The 14,709-nt window shown below is 39.2% G+C and overlaps 1 protein-coding gene across 1 annotated transcript in view; it reads right to left on the minus strand.

Annotated features, from left to right (window-relative positions):
• Positions 1-6,774, minus strand: part of si:ch73-181d5.4 (death-inducer obliterator 1) — a 31,539-nt gene extending 24,765 nt beyond the window's left edge. Inside the window, 2 exon segments of the mRNA XM_048177520.1 lie at positions 2,147-2,901; positions 6,422-6,774. Coding sequence (XP_048033477.1) covers positions 2,147-2,901 — 755 coding nt within the window. The 5' untranslated portion in view covers positions 6,422-6,774.
• Between the last annotated feature and the right edge of the window lie 7,935 nt (positions 6,775-14,709).

Below are 14,709 nucleotides of genomic sequence, written 5' to 3' on the forward strand. Positions count from 1 at the left end.
CTGAGCATCAAAGATATTGGCAACTTTTACTCTCTACTTGACTACATTTTTGAACAAGTAAATGTACTTTTTACTCCACTGCATTTGTGATGAGTAATGCAATTACAAATTACATTTTTCATGGCAGCTAACTTTTTCTGCAGCAGTTTATTTCTGCTATAAAGAAGCAATTTTGCCATCTAAGGGCATTGAAGGTACTATACCTTGTGCATTTTGCCTTTACTAACCCAAAACTTGTCAACAAGGATACTTTACATGAATGTGAGTGCATTAGCAGGTAGATGCTGATCGCAGATGTTTTATTTATTAGATGAGGAAATTGACTGCAGCTGGTGATGAGGCTCAAACCAGCACATACAGTAGACTCTGACTATTTAATTTTACTTAACATTGTTTTATTTATCCGCAATATTAACAAGACCGTTTTGAAGGATATTATTGGATTTATTGCAACATTGAGGTTCAGTTTTATTTTGATTTTAGAAAATAAACATGATTTCTCATCTTACAAATCAATTTCTTATTTTCATCAGCATGTCTCTCAGGTGTTGAGGACTAGTGCATCTCTGAGCCTACATTCAGCATGAGTAAAATACTTAAAGTATCTGATTTTAACAGTACTTAAGACTTTTACACAAGTCGTACTGGAATTAGTTACTTGTATCTTGTAGTGGAGTCATTTTTTACTCAAGTATGGTTTCCAGGTACTCTTTACACCTCTCAAATCATGCTGACTCAGTGTGATGTTGCTCATTTGTGATTTGCTTTGCAATTGTTGCAGTTTGACTGCATTTAAAGCAGAACTAAGTAACTTTTTTACCTTCATAAATAGTTTTCTAAGTCCTTAAGATGGTTAATTGACTTGTAGTGGTGTGTTTGAGGCGAGCACTAACCCCCTCTGGCACGTCTACGCCAGAATACAGCACTTGCAAGTTGAGCTGCACCGACCCGAAACAATCTCGCCTCATGTTCACGTTCACGCAAGAGTGACAAAATGCTTTACGGTAATTCAAAAACAATGTATATATTATGACTTTATAAGACAATTTCGAAAATTACCCACCTCCATCAAGTGTACTGTATTTGCAAATTACCCACCTCCTCTTTCTTGTACTGTATTTGCAAAACTATTGCGCTGGTGAGCATTGTAGTCGTTGTAGTCCAGAGCTGTGCTTGGAGTATTTACGACAGCGTGATTCACTGAAGGAAACTGTAGGGGGAGCTTCGCAAATCTTACTGAGTTCCGTTTTAAATTGTCACTTACATTACTGTGATTCGAGTACAGAAAAAAAAATTGAGAACCTCTTAAGAATTTTTCAAGAATTGCACTTGCAACATTCTTATGAAAGTCTTCCTTCTCAACAGTTTTCTTATGATTTTTATGAATCCAGACCCTGGAGGCTGGATGTTCTCACGTTTTCTTGAGAATAAAATTAGAGCTATAATCTCAAATCTACTATTTTTAAGTAGTAAACATCTTGCGCTCATTCTTAAAAACAAAATATCAAATTTGGAAAATAGAACATTTGACCTATCATACGAGTATGGAAAGACTTTAGGGTCAAGTTTGAGTTTTTGGAGGAACTATCCATTTAATGTTCAACAACATCCAGCAATTAATTACACAGCTCTCCAGAATGCTCGATTCTGATTGGTCGGTCACAATATCCGGGTAACTAAAAGCAGCACTACTTTCATGTCACTCAAACTGGTGCCATTTAGAGTCACGGTCTTATTGTAAAATCAAATCAAACTACACAATCAAATTACAATTATTTTGATAAATCAATTAGTTGGCAGATTAATTCTTTGATTTATCGGATAAAAAGCCCAATGTTCTTTTAATTTTATTTTATTGACAAAACACTATTCCATATCCTGCCCGCCGGCGCTCATTCAGTAAAGTCTAAAGTTTAACGCAGACTGTCAGGACGAGCCTTCACGCAAAATGGAAATACTCGCGTGAATTTGTAACACTTACAGATAAGGATATAACCGTAAAATTAACATTTTGCGCTGAGGAAACATATCACACATTAAAGAGCACAGCGATAATGACATTCATTGTCGATGATTTTTATTATCGATTTTATCGATTAGTTGTTGCAGCCCTACAATCAAACCCTGAAGTCAATGTGACGCTCACCTGTCATTATATCTCTGCTGACACAAGGAACACACAGCCTCCTGGTCCATCCTCTCAGTGTCATTATCAGAGAACTGCTCCTCATCTTCAGCCTGATGCTCTTCCTCACAGTCTTCCTTTGCTCTTTTAGTACTTCCTCCCCCTTCAATGGCCTTCTGGGCTTCTGCTGCGGTGACAGAATTTGCCGCTCCATCTGTGGAAGAACACATCATTCCTCCAGCTGAAGTGATAACCGTGGCATCTTCCTGTTCCATCAGTAATGGCAGCTCTACATCCGTATCTTCTGTAGCTTCCACATCACCCATCTCTCCATGCTTGAGCTCTTGCAGCCGTCGAGCCACCGCACGCTTACGGATCTCCTGGAGATTGAGATCATCGCTGTCTTCAGCTCGATCCGACACAACTCCTTCACTGACGTGCTCCTCGTCTGACTTCAGTTCCGCAGAGACACACTGCAGCTCTTCTGCACTCACCTGATCTTCATTCTCATATGCAGGTGTGAGCGCAGGCACCAGCACCTGTCCTCGACCCCCACGACCACGCTTGGAGGCTACAGAATTCACGCCGGCCTCAGAGGCCCGTTTACCTCGGCCACGACCCCTGCCGCGACCCCTGCCTCGACCTCTGCGGCGTGGGGCGGGAGGGCTGCTGTCCACCGAGCCGACGGCTTCCAGGAACTCCCGTCTGGCGATGGTGCTCCGGCGGAAACCCCAAGACTTGGCCGAGGCCTCAGCGCTGGAGCCGTCCTCCTCCATCTGACTCAAGGGATAAAAGCAAATCATTATTTCATGGTAATATGACCCACTTCAACAACAACTAAAGACGAACAATTGCGTAATCTGTGATCCTAATAGCATTACTATTATAACTGCTGATTGTTGAAGTTCTGAAACAATCTAGCTCTGTCTGGCTCTTTCGGACCTGTAAATCGTTTGCTTTGTTCTGAAACAGGGACTTGTTACAAGGGACTTACATATTCTTCTTGGTTTGGTTCGCTTTCACAGGACAACATTTCAAAGTGTGCTAAAAATATGTTTATGCAAGTCACATGTCAGTAAAACTGATCTCTCATTGGTCAGTTCACCTGTTTACACTCCTCATAGTGTTGTTACACAAACACTTGCGCAAATGTATACAAGCCTTCATTCCCGCCCTAACTGATAAATGTATTTATAGAGAGAAACAGAGGAACTATTTTCATTCTTTTATGTTGTTTTTACTGGTTATCTTTTGGGAAGAAGGCAGCAGAACATCAGAATGAACCAAAAATTTGAACCCCTGAAATGCAGTGGTGTTCAAACACATCGATGAAATGAAAACAGGCTAAACGACTGGTTTTGTCATTTTTAGCACCAATGTAAGATTCGATCAGGCCCAGACAGACTTGCATCGCCTGCACTGGTTTTATGGGAAATGCAGAGGAATGTAATTGAAAATGGTAAAATTTGTTTAATTGGGTTGAAAGCACCACACTGTTATTTATTGAAGCTTGTTTCCGCCCCTGAATAAAAATAAAAAGGTAATTATGACATTTTAGCTCACAATTCTGACTTTATTTCTCACAATTGCGAGTTTATATCCCACAATTCTGACTTTATATCTTGGAATTGCCTGTTATACCTCACAAATCTTAGAAAAAAAAGTCAGAATTGCGAGATAAAAAGTTGCAATTATCTTTAATAAAGGTGTAGTGTGCGGTGCGGTTGCGAATTGCAATATAGAGAAGGTACGGTCAGTGTTGTCAAGTCCGCGGTTTTCCTGCAGAATTGGGCTACTTTTACACTGTTGCGGCAGGTTGTTTTTCATGTCCGCAGGCTGAAGCGACCCCATATAACATGATATTTAGCCCCAGGAATGCAAATTTTAAAGACCCCCTGTGGTGAAAATTAAGTTAATGTTTATATGTCTATGTAGTGTTTTTAATATGCTTTAAGAGAAACCATCTGCAAATTCATAAAATACTCAGCAATGGTGCTGACCTGTTTAAAACTGCAGTAAACCAAAAACCCGCAGATTGAAATCGTGGGCGTTTGTGACGTCACAGACTACCTTGTAACCAATCACAACAACGTGCCGGCAGGCTTTAGCATATCATTAACTATGACCGCTCTGAAGCAGGGAAGTCTCGAGAGAAGCCAGGTTATCCCGGTATATTTTCTGTTGTAAAATGACAGCTGACTTGAAGTAAAGCCAATAAAGTTCATGTTTTTGTCCTTCTTAATATTTTAATATATAATCTATAAAACATAGCTAAAACAATATTGCTCTGAGCGTGTGACCATGATTCATGTGCATATTCAGTCAGTGTGGATTCGCACATCAAGTTCTGAGAGAGCTATTCAGTCCATTATAAATTTTAGCCTACCTGATAACTTCAAGTAAATACGATGGAAGTCCGTGCTCATTCAAGGATGTGGATTTATTTCATGTACGGAGAAGGCACGGCCGCCTGCGGGATTTCAACTGAATGTTTTTTTTAAATCTGAAAGCAACGAAATTGTCAAAACATCCATTTCCAGAAGAAAACGGCCGAGCGAGTGCAGGCAGGGCTAATTTGCATATTCATAGATCCGTGTATATTAAATGAGACAAAGGGTGTACAAGCTATTTTAAGGCATGAAGAAATTTTTTTCACTTGAATTTTTTTTTTAAATATGTCATTTTGGTGATCAATGATGAGTTTTAAGGGAAAAAATAATTTACTACAGGGGGACATTAATTGAGGAACCCCGCCAAAAACGCGGATTTTACCCCCCTGAAACACGATTGGGCTAGTTTTGGGCTAGATTTGAGTAGCAATTGGGCTGGTTTTGTTGTTAAAACCTGGCAACGGTGGGCACGGTGGCCAACACAGAACAAAGATGTCGTCGTCTGAGACAGCAGAGAGAAGCCAGTCAAGCAAACACGCTCTGTAGAGCAGTTTGTCCATTTAGGGCTACTGTAGAAACAAGCAGGCGCAAAATGGCGACTTATGTAAGGGGATCCGTGGTGTATGTAGATAAAAATGACTCATTCTAAGGTAACAAATGCATAATGGTTCATTATGTACACAAAATTTACACATTGCACCTTTAAATTGTTTTATTCCATGGTGGAAAGTAAACAAGCTTCCATAGCTAATAGTACCAGAAGGCATAACCAAATTAACCATATATTTAAAAGGTTAGTTCACCCAATAAATAATGTCATTAATTACTCACCCTCATGTCGTTCTACACCCCTAAGACTCAGCGAAGCCTGCATAGACAGCAATGGTACTTCCTCTCTCTCAAGATCCATAAAGGTACTAAAAACATATTTAAATAAGTTAAATTTAAATGTGAGTTCAGTGGTTCTACCTTAATATTATAAAGCGATGAGAATTTTTTTTGTGCTCCAAAAAAACAAAATAACGACTTTTTAATATTATCTAGTGATGGCTGATTTCATAACACTGCTTCTTGAAGCTTCTGAGCTTTACGAATAGAATCAGTGGTTCGGAGCGCCAAAGCCACGTGAACTCAGCAGTTTGATACGTGATCTGATTCACTGATTCGACATAAAAGATTAATTACGCTCTGAAGCAGTGTGTTGAAATTGGCCATCAATAGATATTGTTAAAAAGTAGTTTTTGGGGGGGGGGGGGTTTTGGCACACAAAAAAATATTCTCGTCGCTTTATAATATTATGATTGAACCACTGAATCACATGAACTGATTTAAATATGTTTTTAGCACATTAATAGATCTTGAGAGAGGAAATGTCATTGCTGGCTATGGAGGCCTCACTGAGCCATCGGATTTCATCAAAAATATCTTAATTTGTGTTCTGAAGATTAACAAAGGTCTTATGGGTGTAGAACGAAATGAGGGTGAGTAATAAATGACATTATTTTAATTTTTGGGTGAACTAACCCTTTAAGAAGCAAACCAAATGTCTTCTTCTGTTCTGTCTGGATTCAATACTGGTGAAGGTCTGACTGCTATGAACATATAATTTTGCAGAATTTGCTTATTACAAGCATCTAACTTTTATTTAGACCTGCATTATTGCACATTAGACCACAAAAATAAGACCACATCATCATGAACTGCGGTCAAATTCAAAAAATTAACTGACCAAAATCGCTTTCATTTAGTCGGAGGTCTCTTTTGAAATGTACTTTAGCGGTACACTGAGACGCTAACAGGTTAAAAACCATCATTAAACTTCCACATGATTTATATAAAAGACAAACAGCACATGACAGAGAGAGCTGATGAACAAACGGTTAGAAATGTAATACTCCTCGCTCACCCACACTATGAACTAAACTCTTGTTCAGCTGAAGGCTCACTCTGAAGTTCATCAATGGTCATGTTAAAGGTTCATCTCTGTAAGGTAATCGCTGCGGCTCGAGCTAGCCGATCTGTGAACAGCAATGGTGTATAATAAAACTCACGCTTCAACGCAGGCTCGCTCCGCGTTGCGCAATGTCTGCGTTTACATGCACACTTTGATTTATGTAAGTAAACTTATTAGTGATTAGTAATGTGTAGTGCACTCAAACAAATAAACGCGCAGTGTTCTTCCATTTTGTCCATGAGAGGGGCGTGACGCACTGAATGAGGAGGAGAGAGGCCACGCGACGCATCGCCGGAAACGAACAGCGACACCGACGGACTGGAGGACACACAGCAGTTGCATTGCATCTCAAATGATGTACCAAACGCGAGTGTTCAAGCATAGGTGGCAGCAAATGGCAGTGTTCAAAGCTCTTGAGGGGCCCCTGATCAAAATTTTGTGGGACAGTTGGATGCTTTTTCTCCCACGTCCTGCAAGACGTAGACCAGGGGTGCCCAATCCTGTTCCTGAAGTTTAGCTCCATAAAATGATAAAACACACCTGAATCAGTTAATTAAGATCTCCAGGAGCACTTGATAATTACAGACAGGTGTGTTGAGCAAGGCTGGAGCTAAACTTTGCAGGTAGGTTTATGAAGCATCAAAACCTGTGCAAAAAATTTGAATCTAGCTAATGTTTCAGAGCACGTATAAAACTGCCAATGTCACATGATTTCAGTAAATGAGGCTTCGTAGAGTAGCCTACCTCAGAGATGACGTGTTTTTGTAGGCCAACACGGAAGTTAGCAGCGCACAGGTTCCCTCAAACTAAAGCCTATGCATTTTTCCCATAAACTTTTGGAAAATCACAAAAAATAAGCTCTGTGTTTAACAAAGGGTTATGACACTTACACGTTTTGTCTATCAAGATAATCTTTACAAGTTAACACAACATTTATACATTTTGAAGCCTAAATAAAGTCGTCAGACTCAGATATAAAAAGCTAACAGTAGGCTATAAACCGACTACAGCACACCATGGTCGCGGATCAACGTCGTCACCACCAAGCTTCCTCAAACTTTATTTAAAAAACAACTTTATTTACAGTTTTTTACGATTGCTTACACACTAAAATTAAAAATAATACACAGTTACTGAAATCTTACACTCAAGGAGCAAAACCTCAGCCCAGATCTGCACAACTATAAGCACATTCTCAGCCTCACACTTTTTGCAAAACACTACACACATTGTTTTGCACAACACTAAACACACTTCTCTGCATTAGACACAGAAATCTAACATAATGTCACTTCTTTGCCATTTCAAGACACTGCTTTCCAAAATACCACCCCTATAAACCAATTGATCAAACATGGCCGTCAGATCTGCAGACACTTAGGTGCTTAACTATAAACTCAACAATCAGGTGCAAGTAGTCTACTATAAAAAGGCAAAAGGTGAGTTTATGTGTCTTCAACAAAAGATACAGTAAGAGGAAGCAGTAAGAGGAAGAGGGAGAAACATCATTGGCCACAAAGCTATTTTGAATATCCCGGGACAACGTGGTGGTAACATCACAATGAATGTTGCAATCATGCAGAATGTGGTCCTCCACCAGCATGCCAACTTAGGCCCTTACAACACGGCCACATATTCACATTTTTAGACAGACTGCACAAAATCGTCACACCAGAAGACCAAATGGATATACTGTCCCTTCCTTAAACCCATTGAGGAGAATTTTTTTTGGCATGGAAGGTTTACAATCTCCAGCCCTACACTGTAAAAAATGACCGTGATTTTAACAGTAAAAGACTGTAAAAATGCTGCGGTGAAAAACTGTTGATTGGTTTACAGAAAGTTTCCGTACTATATACGGTGAATAACTGTAATAGATCTAATGGTACATTTAATGTAATTTTACGGTAAAATACCGTTAAATTCACAGTTTTTGGAAGTGAAAAATAACAATTCATTGTAAAATTTACAGTGAAAAACCGTATATTGACATTCCCACAATTCCCTGCGTGATACTTCACATTTGATATATTTTTGTTGAAATAACTCTGTTTCTTCTTAGTTTTTCTCATTTTTTTTCTAATCAGTTATGTACATTAGGGTTTTATGTTACATCTAATGTTGTTAAATTAATGTTTATTGCATTTTTACAATTTCATGCATGTTACCATGATGGTGTTTAGTGTGTGTGTGAATGACACTGTGTGCACCTTCTATATATTAGTATTGTGCTTCTCAGCTTGTGGAAAAGCTGCTTGTGATGAACTTTGATTCATCATGTGACTCTCATCACCACTGTGTTTGGTGACTGTCAGTGTATTATAAAGGTACAAAACAGATATTAGTACTTCATTAGGTTAGTAAATTAACATTATATCAGTTAATGAAATACGTTATTTTACCGTAAATTTAACAGATTTAAAATGTAAAATTCACATGTAACTCCGTAAGTATGTTTACGGTTTGATGTCATTTTTACAGTATTGTTCTGGTAACCACAGCTGCCGGTATTTTTCCGTAGAAACAACGGGATTTTTTTTTACAGTGTATGTGCCTCATTCAAGCCATGGAGAAGGCCTGACCTAATTGATGCAGGGCTTGTGCAAATATGGATTAGCCATTCAAGAAGATTCTTCCCTTGCTGTCTTGCGTGAGAGGACATCGCCTGAGATGTGGGTGAAGTGTTTTTTCTATTTATTTATTTTTTATTATTTAAAATAATGCTTTTGTTTTGTCTCCACAGATGTTTTTGTTTGTGCAATATTTTGTATTGAGAATATGTTCTGATTTTCAGTGCAAAATGAACCTTTGGAAAGGCATTGATGTATTGAAAGGTTTTGTGAGAGTGGTGAGAGATAAATATTTTCATCAATGTGCAGTACTGATCTTGTGTTTTTTTGTTTGTTTGTTTTGTTAATATATTCATGTGCATTACTCTAGCAATATCTCTGAAAAAAAATCAAACCCAGACTATATCATTAAAAAAGCATAAAAGTTACAAGTATTTAAGATTGAGCACAGCAGTGTGTAAATGAATCAAACAGAATCAGAATGTATGAACCATGTGTGTTCCATACGGTGTCAAAGTTGGGTTTTGTTAAATTAATGTAAAGTTTTGAATGAAGTGTTTCATTTTGCAAAAGAACTGAGGTGTTCTGCTACTTGTGTGTGTGGATCTGTGAATTGTGTGTAGTGTTTTGACAAAATGAGCCTTGTTTTTAAAATTGTACTTAAGCAATCGTAAAAAACTGTAAAAACATGCTCGCTGATTATGATCTGCGCTGTGTATGAATACTTATCCACTTTTTCATGAGAAATGCTGTCCAAATGTCCTGTTTGTCATGATGACGTCTAAAGTCCCTGCCAAAGGAAGTAGTCCATTTTAGCAACTTGTTAGCAACCGCCGTTTTTAAGCCACAATAAAGGTTTAAAAAATCACAAGCGGGTTATAACTGGTGTGTTTTATGTCATAGATCAAAACGTAAAAATATTTAGAGGCTTTGTTAACCACAGACGATTTAATTAATTTCAGGTGCAAAAACCCATTCAAAAAAACCCATAGACTTGGATAGCAATGGAAGTCCTAAAGTCCTAAAATGCTAACTCGCTTCCGGGTTTTGCACACAAAAACATGTCATCTCTGAGGGTTACTGTGATTTTGCCAAGTAAGACATGTTGCTGGGTCAACATATTTTGTTGGTCCTGGAACAACATTCCAGTCTGAAAATTAAGTTTTAACCCTATTCCTACCCCTAAACCTAATCCTACCCATAACTTATCCATAAAATCAGAGGGGAAAGATAGGTGAATAACATTGATGTAGAAGCACCTAAACCCTGGTTGCAAGCCTAAATTTTCACCAATAAGCCTTACTTTCATGGTTACTGATTTACAAACATACATTGTAAAAATGCTAGTAATTTTAACGGTAAAAGACAGCAAAAATGCAATGGAAAAAACATGTTAATGGTATGTTGCCCTACTATATATGGTGACAAATTGTAATAGATCTCACAGGATATTTCATGAAATTTTAAATGTACTGATTTTGGAGAGGTTGTTAAGCACTTACATCAGGCTCAGAAGCTGGACTGATGATGTAAGTGGCATGTGACCTGTTATGACCCGTCATCTGATAGGTCCAGTGCAATGCTTGATGTTAAGCACTGCTAAGGGTAGCCTCTTATTAAGCCTCGTTTACACTGCATGCTTCTGCGGCGCGTTTTACCTGAGTTGATCTGGCCACTTATCAATAAGCCTCGTTCAGAAACGTCCCAGAAGCGGCTCGGCACGCCGCTTCGCTAAAGATAGGCACCTCGTAAATTGCAATTTGCTGGAGGGGAACTGATAAGAATATTAAAACTACAGTTTAAAAAAGCAACTGGAACAAGAAGAGCTGCACCTCACCCCGACCATCCTTCCATAGTTAAGCCTTGTTTACACTGCAACCTTGCTGAATTTACACAGGGATTGAGTAGGTTTTGTTTTTTAAAAGAAAATAAGGCAGAATAAGAGCAGTAAATACAGTTACACATGCTGGCGTGTTCATGCATTCAGCGAGGTGTTGGAGAGTGATCGCATGTCTGAGGATATCCTGCTCCCTCCAGACAAGTGCCTCCTTTGAGTTGATGCAGGGTGAACAGAATTATGTGGCCAGTAAAGTGTCCCTCTACTTTGTTTACCTCCCTCACCAACTACTGTTGGGTCTTGAAGTAGGGATATATGCTCCCCTTTGGATAAATGCTTCCTGTGTTCAAGAGTGCTGACAAATAGAGGTAGATCACTTGCAGTGCATCCCTCTGTTATCTGTAGCATACTATAAATTAGTGCAGAAGTGAAGTGCTAGCTAGAGCAGGTCTTGTGAGAAGTTCCTTTACTCAACTCAGGGTAGGAACTACTCTCCCACATGACGTTAGGGTCTTTAAGTTAAGCTCCCCTGTGGCTTCCTTCAGGTATAGAGTCTGGTGGATGAGAGTTATTGGGCAAGCTGTAATATGTCCTTCTCTTGTTTGCCTCCCTTTCCTGAATAATGGTATAGGGGCCCTTGGTTGGGTGGCAATACTGAAGGCTGTAGCTTGGGTATTATGGAGTTGGACTACATCTTATGCCTCATTTTCACTGAGCGGTACAGGACAGTACAGTATAGTTCAGTACGATTCGGGATGGTAAACTTCGGCTTGGATCCGGCTTGCGTTTCCATCGTCAAGAGTACCCTTACTTGATAGGCGTGGTGTTAACCGGAAAGTAGCGATCAATGTCATTCTTGAGCGAAGAAGAAAGCAACACAGTAACAACAATTCAGGACACACAGCAGATCTTGTTCTTGCTTCCCGGAATGTGTTATTTGTCACAAGAAGAAAGAGCATTGTGTTTCAACTTTATTTAAAAAATGGGGCCTCGTGTTGTCATTCGTCTTGTAGTACGCACAAGTGACGATTCCCTGTCAACCAATCAACATTCTGCAGTGAGTCTAGCTCCACCCTTTAGTGCCAGACTACTGTGCTAGGTATCCCAATGGAAGGGTCCCAAAAAAGTGGTACAGTACGGTTCGGAATTAGGGTACCATTCACAACTTCTGACAATGGAAACAGCAAAAACTGCGTACTGTACTGGACTGTACTGTACCGTACCGCTCAGTGGAAATGAGGCATTAGAAAAACAAGTAGTTCCACTCCTTGTCTATGCTGAGGTTCTAATTACTGAGATTTTAACACCCTGCATGCTCCCTTTGGTAGGCTGCTCCCTAAGAGTATTCTCAGGAAATATTGCTGAGGCACTGGCAAGGCATACCAGAACATAGCTGTATCTCCCCTTATAGCTCTGCTCTTGGAGCTTTGGGCCAAGGCCTGTCCCACAAGATCAGGGAGGAAGGCTCTACTAGCCCGGTCTTTCACTTCCTAGTGAGATATTTGGTCCCTGGTTATGGAGCACAGAAGCTTGGGGATTTTCTCTTGCGCCTGAGGATACTGGCTTAGTATGGAGCCCCGGACATGACATGCAGGAAAAAAAATAGTATGTGCATGATTTATAAATCGAGTGAACGAAATAGTAAATTGTGCGCACAATTTAGTAAATCGAGGGAACGAATTAGTAAATCCTTTTTTCTTGCATGTCATGTGCGGGCTCCATAGTTTAGGGAGTAGAGCCACTATATAGTTTTTTTTGCAGTTCAACCTTGGGGTTGAAGCGTTTTTGACTGAAGCATTCTGTAGAGTCATTAAGTGCAAGGCCCACTATGTTTGTGCATATTCATAGCTTAGCTCAGGAACTCCTTCAGCATGGTGTAGTGGGCATTGGTTCAGAACTTCATAGCTTCAACACCAAGATGCAGCATCAAAGTTCCACTTCAAAAGGGATTGTTTTAGGTTGCGTATGCCACCAGGTTCCTTGAGAAATGGAACGAGATGCTGTGTCTTATTGCTATGCCTCGGGCTTGCCTGAACATCTCCTTCAGACAAAAGAGTTGATGACTCAGGCACCCTTTTATACTCAAAAGCGCTCTGAATATGACATCATGGACTGCCGTCTGCTAATGATTATTGCCGTTTGACTGTACCATGTCTTTAGACCATTATGTAGTGAACAGTGTGTTCTAAGTCATTCCAGGGTGAAGCTGCTGAAAAAATAAAAGAAATCGGATCCATAAAGATTTGTCTGATTATTCCTTAAAGGATTAGTTCACTTTAAAATGAAAATTACCCCAAGATTTACTCACCCTCAAGCCATCCTAGGTGTATATGGCTTTCTTCATTCTGATGAACACAATCAGAGTTATATTAATAAATATCCTGATGCATCCAAGCTTTATAATGGCAGTGGACGGGACCAATGAGTATGAACGAGGATGCGCTTTCTTCAGCTTCATACTCGTTGGTCCCGTTCACTGCCACGCAGAGGAGTGTTCAGTCTAAGTAATTAAGAATAATGCACTGAAATTGAAATCACCAGTGAAGACACCATGTGCCAGAGAAAAAGAACAATTAAAGGTACAATATGTAATAATTTTCTGTCCGCTAGAGGTCGCTAGAGGCCTATTCAAAACAAAGGCGTAGCTTGATGACGCCAAGTTTTAGAGCGGAATCTTGGGACATGTGGTCTCCACCTCAACGGACGGTGCAAAAGAATAGGGATTGGAGTCAGGAAGAACTCATGTTCATGGATGAGATTATTAACGTTATTGTAGTATGAAGCAGAGCACGACCGAGTGTTGTGGGGGGATGAACGAGGCTGGAGCGACTGCACAACACACGCCTCACAAGTAGCGGAACTTTTATTATGACACAGTAGCCGGCGCCGCTTCCGCTTTTCCGGCCATGAGTATGAGGTAACGCAGCTCTGTTTATCATATTAGATACATCTGACTGTGATGAAAATTATGTTATAAAGTTACTCTGTGCGTTCGCTCAGCGGCTGCTGCGAGACACTGTTACACACTGCAGTAAGATAGATTTTAGAATATTATATTAAATATTGGATGTCTTGTGTTGATAAATGGCATGCAATTCATTTTAAAACATATTGTATGATGGAGAAAATTATGTATTACTGTTAATAAAAATAAAGCTGCATTTGATTATGCTATGTTAGCTATTTACAAAAAAGTGTTTTTCTCTGAAAAAAAAAAAAAAAAAAAAAAAAATCAAGAAAATTTATTTAAACAATAAGACTAAACGTGTTGAGTTATATAACAATTTGTTTTTGTCAATAAATAAACCAAAACAGTTGTTCCCTTGTCTATTAAAACATGTAAATATTAAAGCGTCTTTGGTGTTTCCATGGTTTCTACAAAATAAAACTGGAAACGGAGGGTAACGCGGGTATGACACAATTGACAGGCGACTCCTCACACGTCCCAGAGCCTTGGTTAAAATTGCAATTTTCTCACGATTTACAAATAGTTGGAAACATTTGGGATATTGTAAGTACTCAAGTGAACAAAATATATAACGCTGACCTAGTGGTTTTTGGATATTTTACTGCAAAAATATTACATATTGCACCTTTAAGGGCAGTTTTTACTATTCTGTGAAGACCAGCAGAAAAATTGCATGATATTCTAGGCTCGTTTATCAATAGCAGCACTGATGATGATTGCTGTTAATGCAACTGCAAAAGGTTGCATATTCCTTAACATTACACAATAGTTAACACAAACCCTTCCTGTGTTCTCTCATATTATTTGCAAAACTGTATAGGCCTATACAAACGCATGATATATATTTCACAAAGAATAGTAGTAA

This window comes from Megalobrama amblycephala, linkage group LG24 (genome assembly GCF_018812025.1).
Source record: "Megalobrama amblycephala isolate DHTTF-2021 linkage group LG24, ASM1881202v1, whole genome shotgun sequence".
In the NCBI taxonomy this organism is placed as follows: domain Eukaryota; kingdom Metazoa; phylum Chordata; class Actinopteri; order Cypriniformes; family Xenocyprididae; genus Megalobrama; species Megalobrama amblycephala.